Below are 12,094 nucleotides of genomic sequence, written 5' to 3'. Positions count from 1 at the left end.
CAACTACTCCATGTGGTAGCAAGTTCTGCATGCTAACCACTCCCTGGGTAAAGATGTTTCTCCTGAAGTTTTTATTGGATTTGTTAGGGACCATCTTATATTTATGATCCCCAGTTTTGGATTTTCCACAAGCAGAAACATGACGATCCCAACCAACCCCTTCATAATTTTAAAACACCTCCATAAAGTCACCACATAGCCTTCTCTTTTTTGAGAGAAAAGAGCTCCAGCCTGTTTTCCTGATAGTTGTACCCTCTCAGTTCTCTGGTATCATCCTTCCAAATGCTTTGGAATAAATATTCATTCTATTACATCATGGCTGATCAGCACCTCAACTCCATATACCAGCTTTTCCTTGTTCCTATTCCTTGATATGCTTACTTACTAAAAATCTATCAATCTCAGTCTTGAAAATTTCAATTGACAGCATTCACAGTCTTTTAGGGCAAGAGACTTCCAGATTTACACTACCCTTTATGTGGAAAAGTGCTTCCTGATTTCATTCCTAACTGGCTTCAGCTCCAATTTCAAGTTTATGCTCCCTTGTTCTGGATTACCCTCACCAGTGGACATAGGCTGGAATTTTACACCACCCCCTGGAACGGGCTGTGAGGTTGGGAGGGGGCCTAATATCGTGCAGGATGGCGGAGGCGCAGTGCCTGTTGCCTACTCAACCCCCACTATCTTACCAGCGGTAGGGGAGCCCACCCGCCCTTAGGCCTACTGAGGCCCTTAAGTGGCCAAGTGGTATTTTACCAGTGGCGGATAGGCAATTCGCCACCTTAGGATGCTGCCCAGTTAAATCTGCGGCCTCCTTGCGGGTTGGGGAGGGGGGCTGCCCTCCTGATCAAACACCATGTGCTGCACAGAGGCCCCGACCAGCAGCATGGGCTGCCCCTGCTCGAACACTCCCTCCGCGCTCTCAATCGATCCCCCCCCCAACCCCCCCTCGCCAGGGCCTGACCAATTGGTCCCAGCAAGCCCTGACCTCACTTACCTGTTCCAAGGCTGGAGTCCATCGTGGCTCTTCTTGCTGGGTGCAGTCCCAGCAGCACCACTGGGAGCTGCCGTCCCTCTGATTGGCTGGCAGCTCTTGCAGGCAGGACATCTTGCCTCAGAGGAGCAGAAGCCACAACTGCAGGCATTTAATTACCTGACCCACACAAAATAGCAGCGTGGCTTCCAGGCCCGGCAGAGGTGGGCTCACCCCCGACTTTTCAATTGGTGGGCGGGGGCCACTGCATCATCCTTAAAGTCCGGCCATTATTTCTCTGTATCTACTTTAAAATGACAAAACTAATTGATAAACATCATGATTAGATCACCCCTCAACCTTCCTGAACTTAAGAAAACACAAGGAATACAGCACAAAGAAATTCAGAGAACAGAATTCTCACCTTATCAGTAGCAAACAGTGATATGGTGGGATCCAGAAAGCCAATACAAGAACTTATAGAAAATATAAGCAGGCACAGAAAAATTACTTTGGGGATTGTAAGTAGCTTCCAGAAAGAGGCATTGGTGGCAATTCCATCTGAAAACCAATAACTTTGGTTAAAATATATTACACTATATTTTAAGTATAATATCCACAATATTTTATGGTATTGGTGATGGAGAATGACTAACATTTTTAAACCTTTATTACAAATATCTATTTATGGAGAGCGTACCATTTTATTTACCTTTCAGATTGCTGCTACAGTGAAAGCAGCAATAACAAAGTTTAATCAATCATCCTTTGGCCTCCCCTCATCCATTTAACGGCAATTATAAAAATGAATGCATTTTGCACTTCATTTGCTTGTTGCTAAAATTTTGACCTTCAGTCTGCTTTACTTCCCACAGAGCTTGGTCAACACTTGTATATGTATGCATTTGCACTCTAATATCTTCAAGATCCTTTAAACACTGTTATCAGCAGACCTCCCAGAACAGTAGAATGTTCACGTCTGCTCAAAATTAGAAATATACTCTTCCACCCAACCCCCATCAGCAGTTTAATCCTTTATCGGAATCATTTCTAATTTACCCATTACTACCTTGTGCATCACCTTATCAGGTAAGCTACAAACAATATCTGCTGACCATCAAAACCCAACCAACCATTCTTTCACATCACAGAAATTCCAAATGTGATAGATTCATATTTTCCCCTGTTTGGTGCATTGCTTATTCTTCTGATTCTTCTCCCCTTCACTATTTCTGCCAATATTCACCCTTTTCTCTCTTGAAGGAGTTGACCACTAGCTGGGAAAGCACTGGACACCTTCCAATACTTTGTTTAACTGCCCATTCATCATGTGAGCACCCATTCAGAACTTCATCAGGCTTTTTGACCATGAAGGGGTACCACAGTCAAGTTTTTTTTATTTTTTCATAGGATGTGAGTGTTGCTGGCAAGGCCAGCATTTGTTGACCTTCCCTAATTGCCCATGAACTGAGTGGCTTGCTGGACCATTTCAGAGGGCAGTTAAGTGTCAAACACATTGCTGTGGGTCTGGAGTCACATATAGGCCAGCAGATTTCCTTCTCTGAAGGACGTTAGTAAACCAGGTAGGTCTTTTACAATAAATGATGATAGTAATGGTGCCTTGAAACTGAGACTAGCTTTCAATTCCAGATTTTTATTAATTAATTGAATTTAAATTCCACCGGCTGCCATGGTGGGATTTTAACCCACACCCTGGACCTCTGGATTACTAGTTCAGTGACATCACTGGACTGAGGCGGCACAGTGGCGCAGTGGTTAGCACCGCAGCCTCACAGCTCTAGCGACCCGGGTTCAATTCTGGGTACTGCCTGTGTGGCGTTTGCAAGTTCTCCCTGTGTCTGCGTGGGTTTCCTCCGGGTGCTCCGGTTTCCTCCCACATGCCAAAAAGACTTGCAGGTTGATAGGTAAATTGGCCATTATAAATTTCCCCTAGTGTAGGTAGGTGGTAGGGAAATACAGGGACAGGTGGGGATGTGGTAGGAATATGGAATTAGTGTAGGATTAGTATAAATGGGCGGTTGATGGTCGGCACAGACTCGGTGGGCCGAAGGGCCTGTTTCAGTGCTGTATCTCTAACTAACTGACTAATCACCACTACGTATCATCACTTCCAGCACGGATCACTGGAAAATAATCAACAGCAGAAACCCAGGCCAATTTTTCCCGAGACTAGGGAACTCAGATTAACTCTAATGGTCATGCCATTGCCTTGATTGAGAGCAACTAACTCTGGATTTATTTGACTCAGCTATTTACTGTCTTAACCAGCTGAGCTACTGCATGAACTACAACCATTTTAAAACAAAAAGTGAAGTAATTATAACCTTCTAATTGCCAACAAATTTCCAAATGACACAATCCTTTGGACAGCATTATATTAAAATACTTGGCTATGGAAGCCATCGCAATAAGAGTAAACTACATTTCTACAGGAAAATTAAAATGCAGAGTCTTACCATATCTTGGTAAAATATACATGTTCAAAGGTACCATTAAAAGAACGATACATCCTAGAGCAATAAAAGGAACTTCATATCCAAATGACTGGTACAAAAAGCCTCCAATAGGTGGACCCGATATTAGGCCAAGCCCAGCGAAAATTTCCAGAGCTCCCTAAAAAGAAATGTTTGTAGTTTGTGTTAGAGTGTCTTTGTTTGCTAGAAATAGTAAATTAATGTCACTTTTTTTTCACAAAGTGGGGTCAGCTTCAAGAGGATTTCCCCCCCCAAATGACAAGGTACTGTTCCACTGACCTTTAATATTTCACACAACCGGGCATTAATCATTAATCGAGCATTGACAAGCTAGTTGCTTGTAAGATCACAATGGAGCCTAATCCTGTCCTTCTCTGACAACTACTTCCGCTAAAGGGTGGAGAATTTTCTGGATAAAAGTCAGGACCAGGAACTGGTTAATTCTCACTTTCCTAGCCTAAGGTCTCATAGGCACATGTCCTATTGATGCCTTTGCTGAGATTAGCTAAGGAGCATAAACTGAGGATCAAACTGTTCTCTATGGTTCCGAGAAGTTCAAGACACTGGAGAGGGGTTGCAGGGGGGTGGGTGGAGAAAGAGAACGGAAAACAAGACAAAATCTAAAGAACAAATTGAAACCTAGGAAGGAGATTCTTGAAGTATATTTTTTATAAATTATCAATATATTCACAAAGACATATATAAATTTCATAAATAAGAGTTAATCCTATCAGCAGAGTACAAGCTACACATTAGTGAAAGACTTAAATTCACTGTTACCATTATTGCGGCTATATTGTTTGGAAAAGTTCCAGCAAGGATTGAAAACGAGGCAGTAAGGCTTCCAGCAAACCCTATTGCATCCACTGATCTTACGATGAAACACAAAGCAATAAATATGGGTCCATCTGGAGATTTATCCAATAGGCTGGGAACGGAAATAAAACACATTAACTTCAGGAAGGGAGTACAATGTTTTTTCTCTTGTCTTATCTCAGCTCTACCTTGTCATCACCTCTCTTGCCTCCTCCACTGTTGCTAAATTATCAGACTGCTTGTCTAACATTCAATACTGGAAGAGCAGATATTCCTCCAATTAAGAATTGGGAAGATTGAAACTACTGTCTTCGGTCCCCGCCACAAACTCTGTTCCCTGATGACCGACTCCATCCCTCTCCCTGGTAATTGTCCAAGGCTGAACCACTTCACAAACTTCTGACCGCATACCAGTGCTGTCATGAAGACTACCTATTTCCACTTCATGAACATCACCCAACTCCACCCCTACCTCAGTTCATCTGTTGCTGAAACCCTCATTCATGCCTTTGTTACCTCTAGACTGGACTATTCTAATGCACTCTTGGTTGGTCTCCCAAATTCTACCTTCCGTAAACTTGAGGTCATCCAAAACTCTGCAACCCATGTCCTTACACACACCACGTCCCGATCATCCATCATCCCTTCACTCACTGACCTACATTGGCTCTTGATTAAACCCTGCATGGTCTTGCCCCATCCTATTTCTGTAATCTCTTCCAGCCCCACAACTCTCCGAGATATCTTCATCATCTCTGGCCTTGAACATCCCTGATTTTAATTGCTCCACCATTGTTGGCAATGCCTTCAGTTGCCTTGGCCCTACACTCAGGAATTCCCTCCTTAAAACTCTCCGCCTTTCTTTTTTCCTTTAAAACTCCTTTTAAAACCTACTTCTTTGATCAAGCTTTTGGCTATCAGTCCTAATGTTGCCTTATGTGGCTTGGTGTCAAATTTTCTTTATAACATTCCTGTGATGTGCCTTGGGATGCTTTGTTACGTTAAAAGCACTATATAAATACAAGTTGTTGTTATTACTTGATAGCTAATCTTTGCAAACGTTTGAAATTAATTCATTTCAACTATGATTATATACAGGCTGAAGAGTCTACATCAAACATATTCTCTTTCTCAACAGATACTGTCAGACCTGCTGGGATTTTCAGCATAATTCAAATTGTTTCTTTAACCTATTCAAAGAACCAGCTTCAGACTTTATTTGTAAGATAATGGGTTGCTTCATAAAATGAAGCCGTAAATATATACGATATCTTCTTCTTCTTTGGCCTCCTTGTCTCGAGAGACAATGGGTAAGTGCCTGGAGGTGGTCAGTGGTTTGTGAAGCAGCGCCTGGAGTGGCTATAAAGGCCAATTCTCGAGTGACAGGCTCTTCCACAGGTGCTGCAGATAAGATTGGTTGTCGGGGCTGTTACACAGTTGGCTCTCTCCTTGCGCTTCTGTCTTTTTTCCTGCCAATTGCTAAGTCTCTTTGACTCGCCACGCTTTAGACCCGCCTTTATGGTTGCCCGCCAGCTCTGGCGATCGCTGGCAACTGACTCCCACAACTTGTGATCAATGTCACAGGACTTCATGTCGCGTTTGCAGACATCTTTAAAGCGGAGACATGGACGGCCGGTGGGTCTGGTACCAGTGGCGAGCTCGCTGTACAATGTGTCCTTGGGGATCCTGCCATCTTCCATGCGGCTCACATGGCCAAGCCATCTCAGGCGCCGCTGGCTTAGTAGGGTGTAAATGCTGGGGATGTTGGCCGCCTCGAGGACTTCTGTGTTGGAGATACGGTCCTGCCACCTGATGCCAAGGATTCTCCGGGGGCAGCGACGATGGAATGAATTGAGACGTCGTTCTTGGCTGACGTACATTGTCCAGGCCTCGCTGCCGTAGAGCAAGGTACTGAGGACACATGCTTGATACACTTAGACTTTTGTGTTCTGTGTCAGTGTGCCATTTTCCCACACTCTCTTGGCCAGTCTGGACATAGCAGAGGAAGCCTTTCCCATGCGCTTGTTTAATTCTGCACCGAGAGACAGGTTGAGCCTAGGTAGGTGAACTCTTGAACCACTTCCAGAGTGTGGTCGCCGATATTGATGGATGGAGCATTTCTGACGTCCTGTCCCATGATGTTCGTTTTCTTGAGGCTGATGGTTAGGCCAAATTCATTGCAGGCAGCTGCAAACCTGTCCATGAGTCTCTACAGACACTCTTCAGTGTGAGATGTTAATGCAGCATCGTCAGCAAAGAGGAGTTCCTTGATGAGGACTTTCCGTACTTTGGTCTTCGCCTTTAGACGGGCAAGGTTGAACAACCTTCCACCTGATCTTGTGTGGAGGAAAATTCCTTCTTCTGAAGAACGCATGTGAGAGCAGCAGGGAGAAGAAGATCCCAAACAGTGTAGGTGCGAGAACACAGCCCTGTTTCACGCCACTCAGGATCGGAAAGGGGTCTGATGAGGCGCCACTATGCTGAATTGTGCCTTTCATATTGTCATGGAATGATATATTGGTTATAATATTCCAAAATTCCCTGAATGTGGGAAAGGTTCCAGTGGATTGGAAAAATGCTAATATAACGCCCTTATTCAAAAAGGGTGGGAGGCAGAAAGTAGGAAACTATAGACCAGTTAGTTTAACATCTGTCATTGGGAAATTGCTAGAATCCATTATTCAGGAAGTAATAACAGGACATTTAGAAAGTCAAAACGCAATCCATCAGAGTCAGCATGGTTTTATGAAGGGTAAATCGTGTTTGACTAATTTGTTAGAGTTCTTCGAAGATGTAACAAACAAAGTGGATAATGGGGATCCTGTAGATGTAGTATATCTGGACTTCCAGAAGGCATTTGGTAAGGGGCCGCACAAAAGGTTCATACATAAAGTAAGATCACATGGGGTTAGGGGCAATTTATTAGCTTGGATAGAGGATTGGCTAACCAACAGAAAACAGAGAGTCGGGATAAATGGGTCTTTTTCTGGTTGGCAAGATGTAACTAGTGGGGTGCCACAGGATTCGGTCCTCGGGTCCCAACTATTTACAATCTATATTTATGGCTTGGATGCAGGGATAGAAGGTACTATAGCCAAATTTGCAGATGACACTAAAACTTGAGTTGCAATAAAGAAATAAGAGATTTACACATGGATATGGATAGGTTAGGTGAATGGGCCAAAATGTGGCAGATGGAGTTTAACGTGGATAAGTGTGAGGTTATTCATTTTGGTCAGAAGAATAGAAAGGCAAATTATTATATAAATGGAGAGAAACTTCAGAGTGCTTCGCTGCAGAGGGATCTGGGTGTCCTCGTGCATGAATCGCAGAAAACTAGTATGCAGGTACAATGGGTAATAAGGAAGGCAAATGGAATTTTGGCATTTATTACAAAAGGAATAGAGTATAAAAGTAGGGAAGTGTTGCTGCAACCGTACAAGACATTAGTGAGACCGCACCTGAAGTATTGCGTACGGTTTTGGTCCCCCTACTTGAGGAGGGATGTAGTTGCATTGGAGGCAGCTCAGAGGAGGTTCACCAGATTGATTCCAGAGATGAGGAGTTTGTGTTATGAAGAGAGATTGAGCAGTTTAGGCCTTTACTCTCCAGAGTTTAGAAGAATGAGGGGAGATCTAATTGAGGTTTATAAGATGATTTAGGGGATTGACAAAGTAGACGCAGAGAGGATGGTTCCTCTTGTGGGGCAATCTGGAATGAGAGGTCATAGTTTAAGGTTAAGGGGTAGCAGATTTAAAACAGAGATGAGGACAAATTACTTCTCTCAAAGGGTCGTGAATCTGTGGAATTAACTACCCCAGAGTGCAGTGGATGCTGGGACATTGAGTAAATTTAAGGAGGAGGTAGACAGATTTTTAATTGGTAATGGGTTGAAGGGTTATGGAGAACAGGCAGGAAAGTGGAATTGAGGCCAAGATGAGATCAGCCACGCTCGTATTGAATGGCGGAGCAGGCTCGAGGGGCTGTGTTCTGATTATGTTCTTATTTATTAAAAAACACAACTTGGATTTGAATAGGTAAAATGGAGAACATAAATAAAAGTTGTGTAATGTTGATGCTGTCAAATGGCAACCAGAGTACAAAAGTTTTGGTGAAAGGGAACCCTTAGTCGAAGCTAAAATAGATCGTTTAGCGGGGGGGGGAAGCATTTTCATTGGTCAATGTCTCATAACTGCTTCCCTCAATCACTGCTCTTCTTGTCTGGCTGTGCACTATTACCCTTTGAGTGAAAAGCAATTTCCCATTTTTTCATGTAAAAATAAAACCTGGGGCAAAATTTTAGGTCGGGACACCGACGTAGGGGTCAAATGGGGGCCACAGCCCCGCACTGTGTGGGCAACTGTCACCCGGCAGTGATTTTCCCTGAATTGGCCAATTAGTGGCCAGAGGGCAGGTTTGCTGTCCAATTTAGGCCGCGGGCAGGCTCTCAAAGCTGGAGGGCCATTCGGAGACACCGCAGTTAAGTGCCAAATGAATTTTTAAGATAGATAAATGTGAGGTGCTGCACTTTGGTAAGATTAAACAGAAACATCACCTGCACCTTAGAAAATAAAGAAATCATTAAAAGCCACACTGCAGGTCAGGAAAGCAATTAAAAATATGAACCAAGCAATGGGATTTAGTTCCGGGGGTAAAAAATTCAAAAGTGGTAAAGTGATGTTAAATTTGTATAGGACCTTGATCAGGCCCACTTGGAGAGCACTGTGCACAGTCTGGTCACCATACTATAAAAAAAGGCAAAGAAGCACTGGGGAAAGTTCATAAAAGATTTACAGGGATGGTACCAGAAATGAGATATCAAGCTATCAGGTAAGATTGAACAGGTTGGGCTTTTCCCTTTAGAAAAGAGGGGACTTAGAAGTGACCTGATAGTGGTTTTTAAAATTCTGAATGGATTGGACAGGGCAGATTTGGAGTGAATGTTTCCACTTGCGGAAGAATCCAAAACTAGGGGCCATAAATCCAAGATAGTTACGAATAAAACCAAATGGGGAAATAAGAAGCAATTTCTTTAGTCAGAGTGGAACTTACAGGAGGAGGGTGAGGCAAATAGCTTAGATGCTTTCAAAAAGGAAACTAGATGAGCACATGAGGGATGAGGGAAAAGGGAATAGAACTGTATGCTGCAAGGCTGAAATCAGGTAGATGGAATGTGAGGAGACTTGTGTGGAGTATAAACACCAACACAGACTAGTTTGGCTGAATGGCATGTTTCTCTGTTGTATATTCTGTGAAATTCTCTGTAATTCTATGCAAGAGGGACAAAATTTATGGAGAAAAAGTGAATATCAAAATTACAAACATTTAAAATATATGGCCTAACATGTCTGGAGGATTACTTAAGAAAGGATATAATTGCATTAGAAGCAGTTCAAAGAAGGTTCACTCGACTGATTCCAGGAATGAAGGGGTCATCTTATGAGGAAAGGTTGAGCAGGTTAGGCCTATACACATTGGAGTTTAGAAGAATGACAGGTGATCTTGTGGAAACATACAATGATCCTGAGGAGACTTTACAGAGTAGATGCTGAGTGGATGTTTCCTCTTGTGGAGGAGTCTAGAACTAGGGGACACAGTTTAAAAATTAGGAGGCTCCCATTTAAGATTGAGATGAGGAGAATTTTTTTCTCTCAAAGGATTGATAGTCTGTGGAATTCTCTTCCCATGAGAACAGTGGCAGCTGGGTCACTGAATATATTCAAGGCTGAGTTATATAGATTTTTGATCGACAAGGGAATGAAGGGTTAAGGGAGCAAACAGGAAAGAGGCCACAATCAGATCACTCACGATCTTATTGAATGGTGGCGCAGGCTTGAGCGGCAGAATGGCTTTTTCCTGCTTCAAATTCTTGTGTTCTTGATCCTACACATAATTGCTTAATATATCTATCTACCATGTTAAGAAAATCACAATGGGTCAGATTTTGTGGCCAGAATAATAGTGAAGCTATGAGCACTCACTTTTATCATGAGTAAATCAGATAAAACTTTTTTTTTATTCGATCATGGGATGTGGGCGTCGCTGGCTAGGCCAGCATTTATTGCCCATCCCTAATTGCCCTTGAGAAGGTGGTGGTGAGCTGCCTTCTTGAACCGCTGCAGTCCATGTGGGGTAGGTACACCCACAGTGCTGTTAGGAAGGGAGTTTTAGGAGTTTGACCCAGTGACAGTGAAGGAATGGTGATATCGTTCCAAGTCAGGATGGTGTATGGCTTGGAGGGGAACTTGCAGGTGGTGGTGTTCCCATGCATCGGCTGCCCTTGTCCTTCTAGGTGGTAGAGGTCACAGATTTGGAAGATGCTGTCTAAGGAACCTTGGTGCGTTGCTGCAGTGCTTCTTGTAGATGGTACACACTGCTACCACTGTGCATTGTGGTGCAGGGAGTGAATGTTTGTGGATGGGGTACCAATCAAGCGGTCTGCTTTGTCTGGATGGTGTCGAACTTCTTGAGCGTTGTTGGAGCTGCACCCATCCAGGCAAGTGGAGAGTATTCCGTCACACTCCTGACTTGTGCCTTGTAGATGGTGGACAGGCTTTGGGGAGACAGGAGGTGAGTTATTCGACTCAAGATTCCTAGCCTCTGACCTGCTCTTGTAGCCATGGTATTTATATAGCAGGTCCAGTTCAGATTCTGGTCAATGGTAACCCCAAGGATGTTGATAGTGGGGGATTCAGCGATGGTAATGCCATTGAATGTCAAGGGGAGATGGTTAGATTCTCTCTTGTTGGAGATGGTCATTGCCTGGCACTTGAGTGTCATGAATGGTACTTGCCACCTATCAGCCCGAGCCTGGATATTGTCCAGGTCTTGCTGCATTTCTGCAGGGCTGCTTCAGTATCTAAGGAGTCGCGAATGGTGCTGAACATTGTGCAATCATCAGTGAACATCCCCACTTCAAACCTTATAACTGAAGGAAGGTCATTGGTGAAGCAGCTGAAGATGGTTGGGCCTAGGACACTACCCTGAGGAACTCCTGCAGTGATGTCCTGGAGCTGAGATGATTGACCCCCAACAACCACAACCACCTTCCTTTGCACTAGGTATGATTACAACCAGCGGAGAGTTTTCCCCCGATTCCCATTGATTCCAGTTTTGCTCGGGCTCCTTGATGCCATGCTCGGTCAAATGCTGCCTTGATGTCACCTCACCTCTTGAGTTCAGCTCTTTCGTCTATGTTTGAACTAAGGCTCTAATGAGGTCAGGAACTGAGTGGCCCTGGCGGAACCCAAACTGAGTGTCACTGAGCAGGTTATTGCTAAGCAAGTGCCGCTTGATGGCACTGTTGACGCCACCTTCCATCACTTTACTGATGATTGAGAGTAGATTGATGGGCAGTAATTGCCTGGGTGTGACTTGTCCTGCTTTTTGTGTACAGGACATATCTGGGCAATTTTCCACATTGCCGGGTCGATGCCAATGTTGTAACTGTACTGGAACAGCTTGGCTGGGGGCGCAGCACATTCTGGAGCACAGGTCTTCAGTACTATTGCTGGAATGTTGTCAGGGCCCATAGCCTTTGCAGTATCTGGTGCCTTCAGTCATTTCTTGATATCAAGAGGAGTGAATCGAATTGGCTGAAGACTGGCGTCTGTGATGTAGGGACTTCAGGAGGAAGCTGAGATGGATCATCAACTCGGCGCTCCTGGCTGTAGATTGTTGCAAATGCTTATCTTTTGCATTGATGTGCTGGGCTCCCCCATCATTGAGGATGGGGATATTTTGGAGCCACCTCCTCCTGTTAGTTGTTTAACTGTCCACCACCATTCACGACCGGATGTGGCAGGTCTGC

The 12,094-nt window shown here is 44.0% G+C and overlaps 1 protein-coding gene across 2 annotated transcripts in view; it reads right to left on the bottom strand.

Moving 5' to 3' along the window:
• LOC137361854 (MFS-type transporter SLC18B1-like) overlaps positions 1-12,094 on the bottom strand; it is a 70,615-nt gene that overhangs the window by 41,417 nt on the left and 17,104 nt on the right. For both annotated transcript variants that reach the window (XM_068026460.1, XM_068026468.1), the window contains exons 5-7: positions 4,249-4,396; positions 3,451-3,607; positions 1,398-1,534 (exon numbers count right to left, since the gene is read on the bottom strand). In XM_068026460.1, the coding sequence (XP_067882561.1) occupies positions 1,398-1,534; positions 3,451-3,607; positions 4,249-4,396 (442 nt within the window). The remainder of the gene's footprint in view (positions 1-1,397; positions 1,535-3,450; positions 3,608-4,248; positions 4,397-12,094) is intronic.

Source organism: Heterodontus francisci, chromosome 3, assembly GCF_036365525.1.
Source record: "Heterodontus francisci isolate sHetFra1 chromosome 3, sHetFra1.hap1, whole genome shotgun sequence".
NCBI lineage: Eukaryota > Metazoa > Chordata > Chondrichthyes > Heterodontiformes > Heterodontidae > Heterodontus > Heterodontus francisci.
This window is presented reverse-complemented; position numbering and strand designations above follow the sequence as displayed.